At 41.5% G+C, this 21,150-nt stretch overlaps 1 protein-coding gene across 7 annotated transcripts in view; it reads right to left on the reverse strand.

Annotated features, from left to right (window-relative positions):
* Positions 1–21,150, reverse strand: part of NR3C2 (nuclear receptor subfamily 3 group C member 2) — a 286,816-nt gene that overhangs the window by 70,841 nt on the left and 194,825 nt on the right. For all 7 annotated transcript variants that reach the window (XM_045576264.1, XM_045576263.1, XM_045576265.1 and 4 more), the window contains one exon: positions 12,772–12,888. In XM_045576264.1, coding sequence (XP_045432220.1) covers positions 12,772–12,888 — 117 coding nt within the window. The remainder of the gene's footprint in view (positions 1–12,771; positions 12,889–21,150) is intronic.

Below are 21,150 nucleotides of genomic sequence, written 5' to 3' on the forward strand. Positions count from 1 at the left end.
GTGTGTGAGGAGGGGAGTGGCAAGGTGTAGTCCTGGCACCCTTTGCTCTTCTCTCCCCTCTCCCCAGTGGGATACAAATGTCTACACACATCCAGGGTACGAGGTAGGGAAAGCAAGCAGAAGTGGGTACACTTAGGGGAGCATTTCTAAATTTGCTTCCTCTTTTATAGAAGATCACAAACCTCTCCAAGGCCCCCTTCTTTTCCTGCTCAATCTTCTTTTAAGATTGTTCCCCACCCTTGGTTCCTACCCAGAAATGGAGGGTCACGGCCTGGTACTTGTCCTCCCTGAGGATAAGGAACAACCTTCCTCTTTTAGTTTTGAACACTCTGCTCCAAATATCTGGACCATTTAAATGTACAGCTTATCAAAGATACCTAACGATATTGCATCATCACTAGTATTGTCAGTAGGCTAAAAGCTAACCTGGCTCTTTATAAATCTATGTTAGACTTGGTAAAACAAACAAACAAACAAACAAACAAACAAAAATAAAAAAAACCCCACAAATATATTAACTTAAAATATCATTTTTTAGGAGACTTCTCCAGATGAAGAAATACCAAATGCTGATTAGTGATTTCCTTGAGGGAAATAAAAATAACATTAAATAAGAAAAAAATTAAAACTAAAGGTCTTTTAAAAAAATAAATGAAAATGCTTTCTTAGCCTAAGAAAACTGCTGCTGAGGCTATAACAACAACCAGGTTAGAGGTTCTCAGCTCCAGTGAACTCAAGACAACAGGCCGAACTTGGTGAAAGTCAAGGTGCCCACCTTCCATTCCCATTTACTGCAGGAGAGCCTCAGGGAGGAAGGCCTGTATGAGTGTGCTGAAAACAAAGCCCTGACAGATGAATCTGATGCCCAGTGAGAACTGAGAACAGGGTCCCTCCACGGCCCAGTCCTCCCAGCTTCCCGTCACTCTCAGGTGTAGTCTTTTGAATGTGGCTTAAACTTTCTAATCTGACTCCACTTGATTTGTCTAAACATATGAGTACATACTAGTACAGAATGGAAGAGCGTTTTTGCTCTATGGGATTTAAGTTTTTGCTTTAAAATACATTTAAAAGTGATCCAATTAACATATCAAATGTTTCTAAGTAATTAACATGTAATTCCTTTCATTTATATAGCACATAAAGAGGAAACGGAATTTTCACGGATGAATCAGCATAATTTTAGAATTAAGAATGGCTCGGTTTGGAGATTGCTAGATTAAGAAAACTCTATGTTAAAAGAAATCTTCAGTTACCAACATTAAAAACAATTATTCATAAGAGTTTCCACTGGTTTCTCTGATGGTTGCTGAAGATGAGTTCTGAAGTTTCTAGGGAAACAGTAACGTGCTGGGGTGGGTTAAAAATGGAAGGAGGTGATAGAAAGCCGGCTGCTACAAAGTCACTTCTAAGTTCGAAGTCCTCCTTCACAGGGATTTCCTAGTACCTGTTACAAAAGCGGCAAGAAATCCTTTTTCATTTTTTGCCCAAATGATTTTCCTCTGGCTCAAGGAAACCCCCAAATCATTTGGGCAAAAAAAAATGAAAAAAGGATCCCAAGTCAAATTTATAGAAAATGTTCTTTTATTAACTTTTGGTCGAGAATATGTTTATATATTTTCAGAAAACAACTCAGAGACCATGTGGATTCTGGCAACAGAGAGGAATTGACAGGACTACTCCAACCATGAAGACAGAAGAGAAGCAGTCCAAAGATGGAAGACACCGACAATGCCTTGCCATAATAGCAGTCAGCAGCTGTGTATCACTGTAGGCTGCCCAGGACCAAACCAGAGAGGGTCGGACCTGCATTACCACCATTTGTCCACCATTCAGAACTGAAATATCATTGCTGACATGTACACATAAGGAACTGGTTGACATTAAAATTGGGTCTCAAAAGAACTGTTGGCCCAGAAAGAAACTCACTACAGACTGATTCATATGCCTTTCAGCATAACCATTATTGCTTGCCTCATTTTTGATTCTTATATTTCCAGTAGTACATAATCTCATTCATCTAGGGGAAAAGGTGAACAACATAGACTGATGAACAAGAACAAACCGAGATAAGGAGCCCTGGGTCAGATTGTTGAACCTCAAAGGGAGAGTAGGGATAAAAGGGTGAGATCAACCAAAGGACTTACGTGCATACATATGAGCTTAACCAGTGGTCAAGAACAATAGGGGGGCAGGCGGATGAGTGGGGAGGGGTGGGGGATTGGAATGGGGGGGTTGAGGACAAATATGTGATACCTTAATCAATAAATTAAAAAAAAAAAGCGGCAAGAGGGATGGACAGGGCATGCATTCCAAGGAGGTCAACCGATCGGCCTCAGTCTTCCTCAGACTACAGTGACTTTAAAACTCTAAGGTGGTCAGAAATCTTTACAGGAAAGTTGCATTCGATTTTGGGTTGAGAATGTGAAGGGCTGGTTTTCAGAGTCCAAGTTGGGGGGAGAATTGTGTCTATGCATAGATGCTGCAGCTGGAACGGAGGTGAGCAATCAGGAAGGAGCCATGGCCTCTGCAGGACTTCACGGCCTAGAGCTGCTCCTTCCCAGGCAATGTCCTACCTAGGTACAGGTAGATGCCTCAGGCCATCTGATGGGATCAGTACACAAAGGGAGCAACCAGGATGAACCAACCAAATATCAGGGGACAGGGGACAGGGGCACAAAGGCATCCTGAGGTGCCACCGCCCTGTTTCAACAGACACAAGTCAAGAAATTGCTGATACCCTTCTAGAGCAAAGAGGAAGGACTCGGGGGATTTGGGCCATTGTCAACACTAAGGGTGAGCTTAAGCACCCATTGCTGAATGTCCAGTGCCTCCGTGGCTCTTAATACATTTCTTCATTCAGAAAGATTAGATCTTTGAGAGCAAAGCCAGTGCCTGCTTCATCCTCACTATACTGGAAACACCACAAGGAACACCTGGAATTTCAGAGGCATGCCATGATAGTTGTGGAATTGATGAGTGAACTTTTTAAACACTGTGAGATCCTCCTATACAAATAAAATTAATCTCACTATAAAAACTATTCAATATATAGTAACAGAATGCTTATTTTCATCACTATTTAAACACATTTCACATTATTATGCTTTCAAAGTAAATACAGCACTGAATGAGGAATATAGAACAATTACATTTTGGAATTTTTTATTTTTATGATGCAACTCAGCAACTGCCATTATATTGTTGTTGACAGATCAAAATAATGAAGCATCACATTCTGAAGAAGCAACTTATATTAGCTCTGCCAGTTTAGCTTTTAAGAGCCTCTTTGTCAAAATGTAAATTATTTTTGAATCAGTAAGTAATGGGCTCAGCAAATATCTTGACTCTTCTTCCATCTTTGTTCTCCTAATTTATTACAGAGGACTTTTACATTCCTTTTTTAATCACTATGATGATATGTCTTTTATAATTTGATAAATCAATAAAAATTTTAAAAATAATTTTCTTTATTAATGTTTAGAGAGAGAGAGAGACTGATTTGTTCTTCTACTTATTTATGCATTCACTGGTTGATTTTTGTATGTGCCCTGACTGGGATTAAACCCAGAACCTTGGCCTAATGGAATGACACTCTAACCCAGTGGTTGGCAAACACATTAGTCAACAGTACAACGATTGAAATTTTTCTTGAGAGCCAAATTTTTTAAACTTAACTATATAGGTAGCTACATTGTTATTAACTTAATTAGGGTGCTCCTAAGCTGGCCTTTGATAAAAACTCATGTGGCTTGAGAGCCGCAGTTTGCCAACCACTGCTCTAACCAACTGAGCAACCTGGGCAGGGTTGATAAAAATATTTTTAAAATCTAGTAAAACTGGGTTAATCTTTAAAAGGTATGTTATCTGTCCCCCCAAAATCATCACTTTAAAAGATCCTAGTTAAGTATCATACATATTTACTATTAGAGTCTGAAGGACTATTAGAAAGTTAGCTGAATGGTTTTCTGTACACGCTAGAGGTGAGAACAGAGGATTTATTGTAACATAAATAGCTGCCTCTCCCCATCTTCACAATCACAGTATTTTACTGAGAAAATGGAGAGAAGAGGATATTTATTCAGAAAGCCAACACACAGCAGATCATTAGTCTCTAGATCTTTGAATGGAGAAAGCCTGAGCTGTATACTTCTCAGTGGACAGGTCTGTTAACTGAAAGTAAATGAATTCAGGGATTATAACTTTGGGACATCAGAGTCTGAGGTAGCCAGGACAACTGAGTCCTAGAGGACAGGCAGGGAGATTTCCCTAAGAATGTTCTAAGATGACTGAGGGTGGTAAACCTAGGCAGCTTGGTTATAAGTGGTTCCTTCTCCTTCCCTAATATCTTCCATATTCCTCATCCCTCATCCGCGATCTTAGGGAAAGAGAACAACTCAAGTATAGAAAGAGAGGCTCTGTAAGAGAATGTCCACCTACACATTAATTGGTGATTGTGAAAAACAAGCTTAAGGTTTGCTTTTTGAGTTTGGCTTGGTTTGTGTGTTTTCAGAGTAGCCATATCAAAAAGCCTTGAACTCTAAAATAAAGTCTTAGTCATTCTGATCCAAGAAATATGAAAGCCTATTCTCTTGCTTTGTCAATCTGCTTACTAAAAACTGACACATTTTTCTTCTAAATATAGGGATAACTTATTACATGTGAATAAAAATCAGGGCTTGAAACAACTGCTGTGATTTAAGAATGCTCCACAGTCATGAACACATGACTAACTGTTATGAGTTCATCCTGGAGGTGTCTCTCTTATCTGACTGCTACCTATACTTAGAGCTCCTTTCTGAGAAAATGGGGTAAACGTGTGCCTTGGCACAGGTCATGGTTTGTACCACAAGGACCTACAACCTGGGCACAGGTGCCTGGAGGGCAAGGGCAGCAGAGGCAAAGGCAGATGTTTGTCGGTATCCCCTGGAGGGCTCAACCCAATAAGAAGCTCTATACTACAGTGGCCCACCCACTGGCCTGACCCTCTCTCGGGAAGTCTGAATGGAGGACACTCACTGACATTGAGGCTGACAGACAGAGAGACGACAGTGAGTAGAAACAGGGCGTGAAAACCTGGTGTAACAAAAGAAACCAGGTAAGGAGGAGAGAGATCGGTGCAAAGAAGTTGGTAAAAAGAGAAAAAATATATCCAAAAAAATCCTAGAAATTGAAAATCTGTTATATCTCAGTATTTTACAAAACCTGCGAAATTAACAATATCCTTATACCCCCAAAACTCCATCATCTGAAGTGACCGGAAAGACTGTAAGGATGATGTAAAATGCCATGAACAAAACAAAACCAAAACCAAACAGCCCCATTATTTCACCTGAGAATTAGAAGACAGTTGTGTGTTACAGAGAACATCAAGGACTGTGTGGAGGTAAAAGGCTGCTGCTGGGCCAACGACAAGAAAACTAAGGAAGTGCAGCTCTGACTCTAGGTGTCCTGAAACCATCAAGGCCAAATAACAGGATATCCTGGACCCATAAGGTTGGGAAGTAAGACTGGGATGACAACCTGCCAGGACGGATGACAGATGAAAAAGTTAAAGGAAAAATGGAAGCACCAAAGAGCATCTGAGGCCCAAGAAGAACGTCGCAGCATCCCTTTAAAAGCCCCGAAAATGGCAGCCTGCTGGAGTCCGCTCGCTGAGGAGTGTGCCCACAGATGCCTGCATTCTAGGGAGGGTGGCCATCTGCACAGAAGGCCTGGATTGCTTCTGTTCTGAGATGTCACGGTCTTAAGAAACCAAATCAATGAGAGTTTCAAAGGAAACAAATACAAACCAAATGTACATATTGATTGCAAATTATAACCAAAATAGTTAAAAATTTGAAAGGAAGGAAGTGACTTGGAGTTGAAGAACAATAGAACATCTTTAAATTCTATCTGCTTTGGCACCAATTCTGAACTTTCCTCCATAAAATTCGTAGGGTAAAAATAAAAATATGCTTAATCCAATCATATCTTTATGACAATTAATATGGCGTAACTTATATATGGAGATTCTAAAAAATGTAATTTCATCAGTTTATACAAATGTGCTATTTCCCCCTCCTCTTCACTGCTCAGAAGTCCCACTGAAATTCTTACTGCCTAGAAGTGAGAGGAATGAAAGGAAGAAAAAATACCTGGGGAATGGTATTTCTTCATAAAAGTCATTACACTTGGGCTTTCTAAACTTCTACAGATTACTGTATATCCAGCCTCAAGAGACCCTTAGAAATACAAAAATTATTTTTCTTATTTGATTTCTGATATTAAACCTATGTTCTCACCAGAGTTGATCTTGTAATTTCTCTCACCAGACCTGCACTGCCTGAGTTTTGCAGGTGACCAAGCCAACCAGTTATAGCAAGATGCTGGCAGATAAAGCCAATTTCAAGTAAAAAGATCCTTCTCTCTGGGCTTGGTGTGTAAGTCATGACTCTGTCACTCTTTGGTCTCTGGGTCATTTGTTTTTCACTTACTTCTTCATTTCAGTTTTTAAAGCACTTCCCAGCAGGGGATTTACTGATGTCTTGGTCATTTATTCCCTCCTCTCCCCCGACTCCTTCCTGTTTGGGAAAAACAACTCTTTTGGATACTTGGATGTCTAATTCTTTACTTTTTCTAATTTTTTTTTTAAGTTTCAGCAGCACTATTAGTTAGCTTGTTTCCTTTTCCATTTGTCCAAAATTACAAACTCTCTTTTCTTTAAATTTTGTTATAAAATATGTTCATATTATTCACAAACTAGAAAAGAGAGAAAAGCCTTGTCCATAATCCTCACTAACACTATCATTTTGTGTATTTTAACATTTCTTTCTCGTCTTTTGACTCGCATGAATCTATTTCTTCACATATAGTTGTAGTCACAGCATAACCAAAATAATTCTGCATACTAATTTTTCATTACTAGTTTTTCAGGAAGTATTCTATGTTGTTATGAATTTTCATTGCTGTGATTTTATTGGCTGATTAATAACTGCATTATGTTGATGACCTTTAATCTAAATATTTTCCTCTCTTTGGTTCTGTTCTTGTTAGTAATGCACAAGAGTATCTTTTTTTGAATGACTCCTAGCATTTTAGCTTTCTGATCCTTCAATTTTTAACCCAGTTGCCTTTTCTCTGCCTCCCAAAAAGCGACCAGGAGGTCCCCTGTTGCTACTCCTTCCTGCATCCGAGATCCTTTTCTCTTTCCACATGACATGTTCCATTCCAAGAGGAAACGGTAGACCTGATCTGGCTACCCAACAAATAAAGTGGGGAACTTTCTGCCCGAAGGCTGTGTAAGGCCCGAGAAATCATTTGGCCTGGCCCTGCCAAGGCATTAGGGGTGAATTCATTAAATGCTTGACCAACTACAGCAGGCTAATTTTTTAAGTTGAAAATTTTGAATGGCCTGGGAATGATATTATAAATATCCAGATGGCCGTTGGCAGGAAAAATGTTCCCCACCCCTGCTGAAAGGCTCCCAGTAAACTGAGTAAAAGTGGTTGCTGGGATTAAGGAAAGCTGCAGGTGTGTGATGGAAGTACACTGGAACCAGAATTAGGATTATCATGCGGTTTTGAAGTCTACATTTTTTAAAGCTACAGGAAGCAAGATTTTAATATTTTAGAATCTTCATTAAAGAAATGTAAAAATGGATTTCTTAGAATAGTGAAAAATGAGACATGGGGAGGTGCTTTGAAAAAAATGGAAAGATGATTGAATTAAAGTCCTTTATAAATTTTTTTTAAAAAAATTAAGTATAGTTAGTATACAATATTACATTAGTTTCAGGTGTATGATATAGTGATTCCACCTTTCTATACTTAACAGTGCAGTAAGTCCAGCAATTATCCTGTCACCATGACTACAATGCATTTTTCAGGTCTCTAGTGATAGGATCTTGAATTCCAAGTTTCTTATCTGTGAAATGGGAGGCTTGGAGTAGAAGAAAACACCTTTAAGATCCCTCTAAATCCTATGGGCAAAGTGCAGACAAGCTGGAAACACACTAAAGGACTCATTTTTGATCCGAGGGCCACTTAGCTTTCAGGCTATGCTTTATATTTTTTAGGAGAATCTTTGAAAGACACGACTAGATCATGCTCTTCAGGACACTGGCATGTAACAATAAAGCGGCTCCTTCCTTTGGAGAAGGGGGTAAATGCTCCTGCATATAGAACCAGGACTTTTTTTAGATCTCCTAATAGGGGCTGAGGTTAAGAATGGCAGGCCCAGCTTGGGGCCAGAAAAGCTGCTATTTTCCTTTCCATTTCTCTGTTGACATGCTCACATCTCCTGCTATATTTTCCTTTCTATGTGGCCTAAAGCTCAGCAGGATTTTTGAAGAAAAAGAAGAGTACTTGTGGTGGGAGGGAGGGAGTGCATCTAGACAAAAGGGAAGAGGCCCATTTATGGCTTTATTCTCTGAGGAATACAAACGGATCGCCCTTTGCTCTGCCTCCACTTCCTAAAGGAGAGCCTGCTTTGGGAGCATGGGCAGGGTTACACTCTAACCAGCTGGCAGCAAAGGGCAAATAGCATTTTAAAGTGTTGGGTACCCTGAAGTCTTCAGAAGGGTGTGGCTAATCCTGCTCTGGGAGCCCCAGTATATGGGTGGTCATCTGCCTTCCCCCCCCCCCCCACCCGAGGTGGCAGGGAAGAGGGCTGGATGAGAAGGGACTGGCCAGCTCTGCTTTGCTGGGAAAGCTGGGGTGATCCTGTAATATGTCTGAAGAGGTTTTAATTTAATTAATTTTTTTTTAATTTTAAAAATCACTTTGCATTAAAAGGTTAACCATTGCATTAAAAAAAAAAGTAATACAATGGCTAACATTTCCTTTGGCCTAACTGGAAACTAAAAGAGAGGCTTCAGAATAAGGGATAAAGGAAAAAGAAAGTTATAATGTATGTTATTGCAACTGGATAATTAGTAAAAGTTAATTATTTAATCTGTGAACCAGAAGTGGTTAAATTATAACTTGACCGTAAAGAAAATACTACTTTCATAAATATTAATTTCCACTCTGTCCGTTTTGACTCACTAATTTAAATGACCTCAAGTACTCAAAGTGAGCTTTCTCTCTATTAAAATGATTTACTAAAACCCACCAAACATAACCCACATGTACAGAAACCAACAACAGGCCATGTGGTACTGTATCACATCTGATCAGACCTCTCTTACAATCAGTGTGGACACCAGTTCATAGATAACCTGGGCTGTGTATGTGTGAAAGGCTCATCTGCAGAGAGTGGGTCTGTGGTGTGCAGCAGTGACGGGGGTGTGCGCTTTGGTGTGGGAGCGGAGATTTGGGTTCTGGCTCTGCCACTCCTTGGTTTGTGGCCTTGGCCAGCTCTCGAACCTCTCAGTGCCTCCATGAGCCCCCTCTGACACGGACAGATGAATAGGATGTATGGCACAGTGTTGCTGGGAAGCTTAAGAGGCATGACACACACAAAGGGCTTAGCAGTGTGCTCAGAACATGGCAGCCCTCAAAAATACCAGCTACTTGTTCGTTTACGCAACAGTTAGCTACTAAACAGCACTGTATGCCAGGCACTCTCTCAGGCACTGGAGATAAAGCAATGAACAAAACCGATAAAAAGCCCTCTCCTGGTGGAATGTATATTCTAGAGTAGGGGTGTCGAACTCAATCAGAGAAGGGGCCAAAATCTAAAATCCAGCCTAAATCGCGGGCCGAATGGTTTACTGAACAGTCATAAACTGTCATTGTGATGGAAACGCAGCGGAGTGCAGTGATGACAGCGCAGTGCGGGCCACATTGCAAGGCCTGGCGGGACGGATTTGGCCCGCGGGCCTTGTGTTTGACACATGTGTTCTAGAGAGAAAGAATATTCAACAATGAAATGCTGCTTAAACGTATCCTATCTAATAAAAGCCTAATATGCAAATAGTCCCCTCAATGGGGAGTTCCACCAGTTCAATTGCTCGCTATGATGTGTGCTGACCACCAGGGGGCGACCTAGAACATGGCGGGCTTCAGCAAAGCTGCAGCAGTGAAGGCACTGCTGACCCCTATGGGCCCTGATGAGAGTGTGACCCCCCCTATGGGCCCTGATGAGAGTGTGAACCTGGCAGGATAGTGGAGCAGGTGAGCAGGCAGTGCCAGGCCAAGGCAAGTATGAGCGGTGGCCTGATTGTGTATCGCCTGCAGACAGTGACCAGTGGTTGGCAGGTCCTGATCATTCAATCAGGGCCGGGCCCTGGGCTAGGATGGGGAACTGGGTGTGGGTGGCGGCAACCAACCTCCCTCCGCACCTGGGCGGGCGGGGAGCTGCGACCTTTCACTGGCTATCTGGGGGTGGGGATGATGGGAACGGAGGTGTGGTGAGAATTCAGGTGTTCTTGGAGCTTGCTCTCACTCCCCCTGCTACCCTCCCCCGGGATGCCAGGACTCACGTGGCCTCTTCTGGGTGAGCCAGGCTATAGCAGCCAGCGAGGCTGGCCGAGAGAGAGCCCACTGCCCATCCGGCTTCTGTGCAGTGCCACTGGGTGGCCCAGAGGCCCAGGTTGCGCCCTGGCCCATGGTGTTCGGCCGTGCTCACCACATCTCCACGTGGAGACTGGGGTGCCATGACTCGGTCGGAGGGGGGGCATGCTTCCCAGGGTCCAGGGACCCAGGTGCTTCCCAGGGTCCAGAGGTCAGGTAGGACCTGCCCTTCCACGCCATACACTTGTGCTTCGATTGCCAGCCAAGCCTAGGGTCCGCACCCGAGCATGAATTTCATGCACTGAGCCTCTTGTTTACAAGGATTATTAAACCAGTGGGTCTCAATGCCACCACGGGACATTCAGTCGGGTTTGAAGACATTTTTTATTATTACCACTGGCATCTAATATGTAGAGACCAGGGGTGCTGACAAACACCTACACTGCACAGGACAGCTCCCCACACAAACACTTCCCGTCCAAAAACGTCAGCAGCGTACAGGCTGAGAAACCCTGTTCTCAAAGTTATGTATTGACTTAGTTCATCCTTAAGACAACCGTATGAGACAGGAATTATAAGTATTTTCTTATAGTCACCAATAGTAGCTTCATTTTATAATTAATGGTAGTGTATACCTTTCACATCAATAGGTTACATAATATTTGTAGAGTTATATAAAATTACATGCAGATATTTTAAAAATATCTTCCTAGTGTAGTTGTGTGTGTTTAAATACAGATGTTAGACCTGACAAACTTGATTTAAAGTTTCTTTTGCAACCCCGGTGGCTGTACAATTGTGCTATTCAGATCGTAAAGTATTAACCTCTTCTGGTCCCCAGTCACCTGCCCCAGAAGGCAATCTTTTGTGCCACACCTGCAGTGATTTGGGTATTACCAGAAGGGAGCTCTGTGGTATACCAGAAACACCAGACCAGGAGCCCATAGATCCACCACCCAGCTTCAGCACCTTACTGGCTGGGCATGTTAGGGCAAGTCACTTAACTTCCCTAAACACATGATGTTTACCATCACCACAGCATGGGGCAATACTGTCTTCTGCATACTGTGTGAAAGTGCTATGGAAATTGCAATGGACATTACCATCGCCCGTCACACCACCGATGTGATTGATGCAAGTGGTAGATGAGGAAACATAGAAACCTGGTAACTTGCCTGAGGTTACATGGTTAGAAAGTGGTAGAACAAGGGTTCCCAAGCAGGCATTCTGCCTCTTAACTGGCCTGCGCCTCTCTGGACCAGCCACTATTTGCAATAATATTTGACTTGCCATTATTGGTGATTTCTTCGATTCTTTTCTTTATAGCTTATGCGTTTATTAGATGCTTAGAAAGGTCTTCTCTACTTGGAGAATATATATTTTTAAAATCCATGTTTTCTTTTAGTAATTCTATAGTTATATTTCAAAGTTCAAATCTTTGAAATACCCAGAATTTATTTTGGTGGATAGTAAGAGTTTAGATTCAACTTTGTTTTCCAGATGGCTTCCCAGTTGTCACGATAACTTCTGTTGAATAGTCTACCCTTTCCCCACTGATCTGAAATGCTCCATTATACACAAAATTCTCATATAATTTGGATCTATTTCTTGACTTTCTGTTGATTTGACAATCAGTAAACAAATAATTACTGTAGCAGTATCAAATGTTTAACAATTTGTGAGAGCTAGTTGCCCTCATTATTTTTATTTTCCAGAATTTTTCTGGCTGTCCTTTAGAAACTTAGAATCATCAATTAATATTTCTGCTAGGATTGTGTTATATTTATAAATTAATTTAGGGAAAACTGATACCATTATATGCTGAATAACATCCATGAACGTGTGTACTTTTATGTTTGGTTCAAATCTTTGCCCTTCTCCCCACCTTTGTTTGGTGAGCTCCTATAACATTTTAAAGTTTTGCTCATATAAGTCTTCCTTTATTACATTTCCTTCAGGATTTAGGAATGTATTCCTATCTGGCTAATGTTATCACATGTATGTGTTATTTAAAGCAGATGTGGTAACAAAAACTGTTAGCTACAATACTATATAAAGTGTCATTCATTTTTGTTTTGGTTATGCACCCTGTTCTTGAAACCTTGGCAAACTCAGGTTTGAAAACATCACTAGAACCAAGGCCACATGACATACTTCTTTTTAATTCCTGTTAAGACATGGTTTTCTCCAAAAATGTTTCGCATGAATATAGAACTTGTTAGAGTTTTGGAAATCTTTGCTCTATGTCAGATCATCTTAAATTTTGGGAGTACATAGAGTCTAGGGGTATTATATTACAAACTAACAATTTTTACTGAACTGCAAACACAAAACTTACCTCCCAAATTCATTCCGGCTTGAAGACATTTCTGAAGTCTGCAGGCAGGACAATTCTTCCGTCGAATCTTATCAATGATGCAATCATTTCTTCCGGCACATAAATAGTTATGTTGCCCTGCATAAAATATAATTTAAAAAGCAATTGTTAAAATACAGATTATTATACTGATATGAATTACTAACATGCATCCTCAGAATATAAAATTTCCTCTTTCCTTCCTTGACATCTCCTTTTCAAAGAAGCAAGAAGGGAAACAGGATGTATGGGTAATACAGGCACAGGGATGGTCAGCTGAACCCAGCTGAGACTTTGGATTACAGATGGTCAGATTAACGCTACATTTGTTTATTTCCAGCAGGTCTTCGTTCGTAGAAGGATAGCGGCTCTCCCCCACTGTTTAAATATTTTGATAGCCACATGCAGCTTTCAGGAGATGTGCACATTATATGCAGGGATCACAACAGCACTGATCTGAATGAGGGTCCTGCCACAGCTGTGTAATCTGCCATGCCTACAGACTGTTTACAAATGTGATTTCAACCAGAAAACTTTCAAATTACACAGTAATTACTGCACATGTTTAACTTCCATTCTGCAGATGAAGCTGGAACCAAAACAGTCACATGTGGGAATATGTTTAGAGAGTGGCATCTACTGGCAACAGGTAAACTTGTAGCCTAGCTCTATCCCTCATTTATTTACTCAAAAAATATCTACAAAACACCCAGTAGGTACCAGACATTAATAGAAACACTAGGGATACAATAATTAATATGATAGATATCCCTGATCTCATTAACTTTCACTCAATTGTGGGGAGAAAGACAACAGATGAGGAAATTAGGTAAAATGTACAAACGTACAGTAATGCACTCTAGAGAATAAGAGAAGGGAATGGGCATATAACACAATGCGGGTATGGGAGAGTACGGGAGGATGTTGACATTTTAGAGACAGTGCATGCGGGGGGGAGGGTGGTGGTGCTCACTAGGAGGTGATTTTAAAAGAAAGGTCAGAAGGAAATGAAGGTGCTGTGTGGATACACCTGGCAGCGGGAAAAGCAAAAGAGGTGGGGGCAGGGGTGGGGTGGCTGCTTGACATGTTTAACAACAGCCAAGTGGGAAAGAGGAGAAAGAATGAGTGGAAACAAGAGGAGACGAGGAGAAATAGCAAAGTGAGTCAGCTCATGTAGGGCCTTTTAGGTCACACTGGACTTTGACTTTTACCCTGAGATAGGAAGCCACTAGGGAAATGACCTGATGTGGTTTACCTCTGACAGGATCCTCTGGCTGCTATGTTAGGCACTGACTGCAGTGGGCTAGGGACGGGAGTAGGGAAGGAGGCTATAACCCAAGGGTGGGTCAGTGAGGGAGCAGAGACCATGGTGAGAAGTGGTCAGGGCCTAGATGCATTTGAAACTCAAAAGCTACTAGACTTTGCTGATGGACTAGAGAAAAAGCGTAGTTACAGAGGCATCAAGATGCTTGGACTGAACAATTAAGAAAATGGAAATGCTGCAAATCAAAATGCAGAAGACAGGAGGAGCATGAGTTTTACAGGTAACTGTCAAGTTTGAGAGGCCCAAGAGGTATCTAAGTACTGGTGTCAAATTGGCAGTGAGATTCCATAGATCTGGAGTTAGGGAGAGGTCTGGGTTGGAGATGGAATCAGCTTGTGGCCATTATTTTTTAAAAAAATATATATATTTTATTGAATTTTTACAGAGAGGAAGGGAAGGGGATAGAGAATTAGAAACATCGATAAGAGAGAAACATCGATCAGCTGCCTCCTGCACACTCCCCACTGGAGATAAGCCTGAAACCAAGGTACATGCCCTTGATCTGAATCAAACCTGGGACCCTTGAGTCTGCAGGCTGTCACTGAACTAAACTGGTGAGGACATTGTGGCCATTATTTTAAGCCGGGTGGGAAACCTCTTTTCTGCCAAAGGCCATGAGGATATGTATCACATCATTTTCGGACTGTGCAAAATTATCAGCTTAAAAATTAGCCTGCTATGTTTGGTCAAATATTTAACTAACTCACTCTTAATGCCTTTGCAGGGCCAGACCAAATGATTGTTTTGTGCACTTTATATGGCAAGAGGGCTGGTCGTTCCCCACCCCTGAATGAGCCATGAGATTGAATGAGATCATATGGTGAGTGGGGAAGTCTGGGAAGAGAAGGGTCTGAGGACTGAGGCCAGGGTCCCTGCAAACATGGAAACAGGAGTCTAGGGAGTGAACAGGCTTGAAAGCACTCCCTTCAGCCTAGTGCCATCACGCTCCCTTGGTTGAGAATTCTACTCAATAAAAACAATGTGCATTCCTTAATGCAATTAAAATAATTTAATCCAGAGCACATTCTCAGCAAGACATTGGCAAATATTAGTAATAATAATAAAATGCTATCAATAGCATAGGGCAGTGGTTGGCAAACTCATTAGTCAACAGAGCCAAATATCAACAGTACAAGGTTTGAAATTTCTTTTGAGAGCCAAATTTTTTAAACTTAAACTTCTTCTAACGCCATTTCTTCCAAATAGATTCACCCAGACTGTGGTATTTTGTGGAAAAGCCACAGTCAAGGGGCCAAAGAGCCGCATGTGGATTGCGAGCCATAGTTTGCGGACCACTGGCAAAGGGAAATCTATTAAAGTGAAGAAATGAAACTCCACCATTATAATAATCTAATGACTTAATTTAAAAATGAAGGCTCATGTGAATAGGTGAGGTGCAGATAATTACACAAAGGAAATCAAGAAGTAAAACCTGTGGGAGGACATTCAATAATTTAATGTATGTGTGGTTGGAATTCCAAAAGGAAATGAGAACATAGGTGAGAAAAAATACATGAATATTTCCAAATTTGAATAAAACCTCCACTCAAAAATCCAGAAAGTTTAGCTCCAAAAGATAAATAAAAAAAAAAACACCAAAAACAAAACACACCACAAATAAAAAATATAAAATAACCCATTATGGCAGAAAATAGTTAAACTGCTAAAAACAAACAAACAAACAAAAAAAAAAAAACCCAAACATTAAAAGACTTAAAAGCAACCAAAGCAAAAACAGGAACAAAAAAACATTACATAAAAGGGAACAAGAATATGAGTAATAACTGATTTAATCAAATAAAATTACAAAACATATATCTTTAAAGACCACCAAGTCAGAATAACTGATGAAAACATTTATCAAAATGAAGGTGGAATAAAGACATTTTAGGATAAATAAAGCTAAGGAAACACATTGTGTGCAGAATCACATTATATGAAATGAAAAAGGAAGTTCAAGCAGAAGGAAACCAGTTAGAAGCTGAGATGTACCAAGGGTCCTGCTTGGCATTCTGTCCCTGGTTTAAGCTGCCCCTGCCTTTCTCAGAATCCTCTGCTGCTTCTCTGCAAATCCACAAAGCTCTTTTCCTTGATGTGTATATGGAGAAAGGACTGAAAGGTATGCTACTGGAGATGAGGCAGAAATGATTTGTACACATGGATCTTTTGTGACCCTCTTAGGAGCCAGAAGGCCTTGGGTGGGTTTGTGTCTATATGCAATACACTGCATGAATGTGTAAATTCTGTATATCATACATGTATTTAACTTATCGGTAACCATGTGTTCCTTCTTTCAGCATTATGCACTAGCAATTACCTGCCAGGCAGGATGCTGCTTGTACCATATCTCTACTTCCTCATTGGCTCACAGACAGATTCTTCATGGTGTCCAGCAGAGCGTCAGAGTGCCCAGTGATGGGTACTCAGCACTTCTGTACTAAAGTTTCATTTTAAATGGATATTTTGGAATCTTCACATCATATCCCATTTACTTTAAGCTTTGATTTCTCTCCATGTTGTGGACAGGTGCACTTTTTTTTTTCCCCTTTGGAGAATCCATTACTGTGCTTGCTACCAGCTAGTTAGAACTTTCTCTAAATTTTTATGAGAGAAACTAATCAATTTGAAAACTTTAGGACATTTGCATTTTCCCTGTAAGTTTTTGATTTATTTAGTTTCCAATTTTTTGTACAGATCCTTGAGTATTGGTATTATTTACACTGATAAAATAGGTTCTGAGTTTTTGGACTTAGGGGTGGGGGAGTCACTGGATCACATTCTTAGCCAACCGCATGGACAGGGCAGAAAACATAAGTAAAGCTCGGATCAGAGGCATCGGATACAGTAATGTTGCACCATTATTTTTACTGGTACTTTTATTACCGATATTTTATCTGTATTATTATCGGTGTGAAAGATAATGAATTCTGTGACTTACTTTTTAAAATATATTTTCATTGATTTCAGAGAGAGAAAAGGAGTGGGAGAGAGAGATAGAAACATCAATGATAAGAATCATTCATGGGTTGTCTCCCACACACCTCCCCCCCACCCCCCAATGGGGATTGAACCCGAAACCCAGGCATGTGCCTTGACCGGAAATCAAACTGTGGCCTCTAGGTTCATGGGTGGATGCTCAACCCCTGAGCCAGGCCTTATTTTTCACAGAATGGAAAAACCCCTAAGATGGATCACTTTGCATAGTTGGATCTCTATTCACATATTCAGACATACAGGTCAGTCCTGCATCCTGCACACCATGCTCAGAGACATCCTATAGCTGAGGCTGGGCAGTGCTGGGAGCTGCAAGTGGTCCCCTGCCCAGATGAAGGTCAGCCCGAGGTTGAGGCAGCACTGAGCACATCTTCCTAATAACTCTTTATGTTTTACCTCAGGAAGGAGTCCTATCCCTGACTTTCTCTGGCGCCACTAATTTCATATTCAGTGATATATACAGATATGCACACGTCCTTCAAGCAATGTTCTGCACCCCTAATTATCTGGAAAAAAATCTGCTCTTATTTTAAAATCTCACCTGGGAGCTAAGTCATAAGCATGGCTGATAATGAGGGTGGCCACCTTTCATCAAGGAAAATACTGAAGTTTTCAGGTAAAATTACATATGGAAAGAAACAGGTTCTAGAAACCCTAAAACTAGGATGAACACCTATAAACAACTTTTAGAATCTTAAAAGAAAGGAGCAGGCAGGCATTAACCAGATAGGACGTTAAAGTGATTCTAGAGTAATTGGAATGCGTCAAATTCTATGTTTTGACTTACTGAGACACTCTGGGAGCACAGCCCTTTATATATCAGGGGGGAAGGGTAGGCTAACTGGAGGGAATAAGAATGGACGTTGGCCCCTGTTCGGCACCCCAGGTCCTTCCCTGTCTCCCCCAAAGGAACTGTGCCTGGGGCCTCAGACGGGGTTTCCAGAGGAGACCACTTCTGTCCCGCACCCCACTGATGCTTCCTCCACAGATGGACACCCTGTTTTAGGCATCTCCCCGCACCCCCCTCCAACCTCCCCTGCTGCCTCCACTCCCTTTCCTCAGAGGGCCTTGCTGAGCAGGTCCGAGAAGAATCAATCTGACCCGACTGCCTCCTTGGTCCCCTCTTCCTGGCAGAGGGAGACTCCCTTGGGGGCAGATGCAGCCTCCAGTCTTGAGGAGCCTCTACCTTAAGCATCTAATTCTAGAGCTTAAGGAGCAGGACCCCACCTATTTTGCTCTTACCATTCAGCCATGTCCTTTAACTTAGTCACCCACCCAAAAGTTGATATTTTATCGTCCAGCAGCCACTGCTATGTTTTGTTTCTCAGCGTGTTCAGAACCTGGTGGGGAGGTGATATGTCACAGGTGCCTTGGAGGTGGAGAGAGACCCCAGAGCTCCAGAGTCCCTGCCACTCTTACAATGGGGACAGATATTGGGTGAGCTCCCAAGCCTGGATCCAGAAACAAGGAACCTGTGGTCCCCTCCGCCCCTGTCCTGGGCCGTCTCTCCCCGGTTCCTGTCGCCCCAGGTCTGCCGCTGTGGGAGGGCAGGGAACCCAGAGGAGGTGGTCACTGTGGGCACAGAGCAACGAGAGTTAAGACTTATTGATATTTCAAACTCTGCTCTGTTGTTGTTTTCCTTTAAAAACACAAGCTGTCAAGTAATTTCAGAATCTTGTTTTCCTTTAAAACCTTATTTTCATGCTAACCATGTTATGTGACATATAATTTTATTTTTTACCCTCCCCCCCCCCATTTAACCCAAAATCTTTATTTTAATCGCCTTCTTCAGGCCATAGAGATGCATGAGGATCCTTCTAGCACTTTTTGTCTGTATCCCATGTTTGACCTCTGGCACTGCTTTCTGATTTTTCGTGTTGAGGATCCTCCTTCCCATGGGATAAAGAGCACCTTAGAATATAGGGCAGGAATCTGTGCTAGATTCTTTCTTGGCAAGTTCATTGGAACTGACCTTACCTGATTGAAATGCATAGGGAAGAATGAGTTTGGTGAGACCAAGCCATTCTCCTGAATCAGAGCTAACCTATGACCTTTCTGTTCTTTAATTACTCAGCGTGTCCGTTTCCCCAAATGTACGCAAGGATACTCACACCCAGGGACAAACAAAAAACAGCCTCTAGGATAAAGACAGAAAACAAACCACAAGCTGTCCTCTTTGCGAATTGATATTCATTTCTGTTTCCCAACACTAGCAGTTTGCAGAACGAGGGGACACACTGTGTGAGCTCTAAGGTGCCGTCCGGTTCTAACACAAATCACAACCCCCTGTGATTGGTGGCTATCACTTATCATGTCCACCCATGATCACCTATTTTTGTAAGTAGTTGAGCATGAATCTATAAGAGAATTTAACTAAAAGAGACCATGACTTATAAGATAGTTGAATGTGTATGATATAGTGCTCAATAATGTGTTATATGCCCAAAGAATGAGACCGATTCCTGGTGGTGTTGTTACTTTTCATGAAAACATGGGGATTCTGCACTTTAGCAGGAAATCAAACTTTGGAAGAGTCCTCTTCACTTAACTTTCCCCGATGGACACCCAAGAACAACCAGACTTTATGCACAATGTAAGTTTCCCTTCTTCGAAAAATGCACTCATTTTCAGAAAGGCAATGTCACCAGATTGCTCTCCAAATTAACTTGTTTAAATCTCTCATTTTTAAAGATCCATTTGTTGTCCTGCTGGAGGATTTTTTTTTTCCTTCAAGCAGTTGACAACTGCCCAGCAACAGCAGCCTGTGTTTGCAGTCACTATTTTGGGCTACATCACATGTCACTTACATAACCTTGTTTAACTGCTCTTGAACCAGTTTGAACAACCTGGGAAACAGATTAGGGCAGTCCCAGCAAATTCCTGCACTGCAGATTCTGATGGGTGATTTTCCCTCTCCCCTCCCCATCTAATAATGTTGCAGGGTGAGTAAGAGGGTGTCCAACGAGAACTGGTTATTCATTGTCAGAGCAAGCTAAAATAATTAACTTCCTTTGCTCGGTTTGAACCGGTCCAGTCCGCCTATAATAAACCCGTATGAACAGGGCTCCCCTGCTGCTGGGGTTTATGTGTGAGCCCGGATTAACATGCTTTCAAGTGCCAGTGGGGGAAACTCACTGGAGAAGTAAGTATAGGTTGCCTTTGCCACCTTGAAACACAGATCTTTTGTAGTTCCGTTTTCAGGATTCTAAGATTTTAATTTTCCCCCTGTGGTGTTTCAAGAGTTCTTCCCATGTGGGTAAGCACAAAGTTCCCAGATAAACATTTCTTCTCACTGGGAATGGTGTTCCTCTTTTATGTAAGAAAATATGTAACTTCTAATTATCATGAGGCAAGCTTTAGGTGCTCTGCACATTTTAGTGAAAGATAATAAAAGAAAATATTACATGACAAAAGCCAAGTGCCTGCCTTAAGCTTTTAACCTTGAGAAACATTGATTAGGATGTGAATAAGAAAAGACAAGCAAGTTATCAGCAAGGAACAAGGAACATTTTTTCAGGAGGAGTGACTCGCGTCCCACACACATTCAATAGTAGGAATTTAACAGAGTTGCACTTCACTATTCGAAAACATCTGTTATCTAGATAAACTAATAAGTTATTCAGGGCAGTGGGTAGGGAAGTAACATTTGTTGAATTCCTGTTATGTGACAGGTGTTTTACCAATCACAGAGTTTAATCTTTAATTTAAAAATTATACTGGGGTAGACCACGTAAGATAGGACATATTATCCCCGTTTTGTCAATAAAGGCACATGCAGGTTCCATTATGTGGCCAGCATGGCTGGGATGTGTACATGGATTGGTTTCATTACAGTACCTCCTCTTTCTATGGCTCCATGCACATTAGAAAGGTATCTTTAAGAACCTTTGCAGCAAAACATTTAGACTACTGAGTAACTTCAACACGGAAATATCACTAACCACTGTGACACATGGAAGAGGAAACTGCATGAGGTGAGGCAAACCTACAAGCTCAGCCTCAGCTAAAATATACACAGATGGCAGACTCATATACCCCCTAAG

Source organism: Pipistrellus kuhlii, unplaced genomic scaffold, assembly GCF_014108245.1.
Source record: "Pipistrellus kuhlii isolate mPipKuh1 unplaced genomic scaffold, mPipKuh1.p scaffold_m20_p_8, whole genome shotgun sequence".
In the NCBI taxonomy this organism is placed as follows: domain Eukaryota; kingdom Metazoa; phylum Chordata; class Mammalia; order Chiroptera; family Vespertilionidae; genus Pipistrellus; species Pipistrellus kuhlii.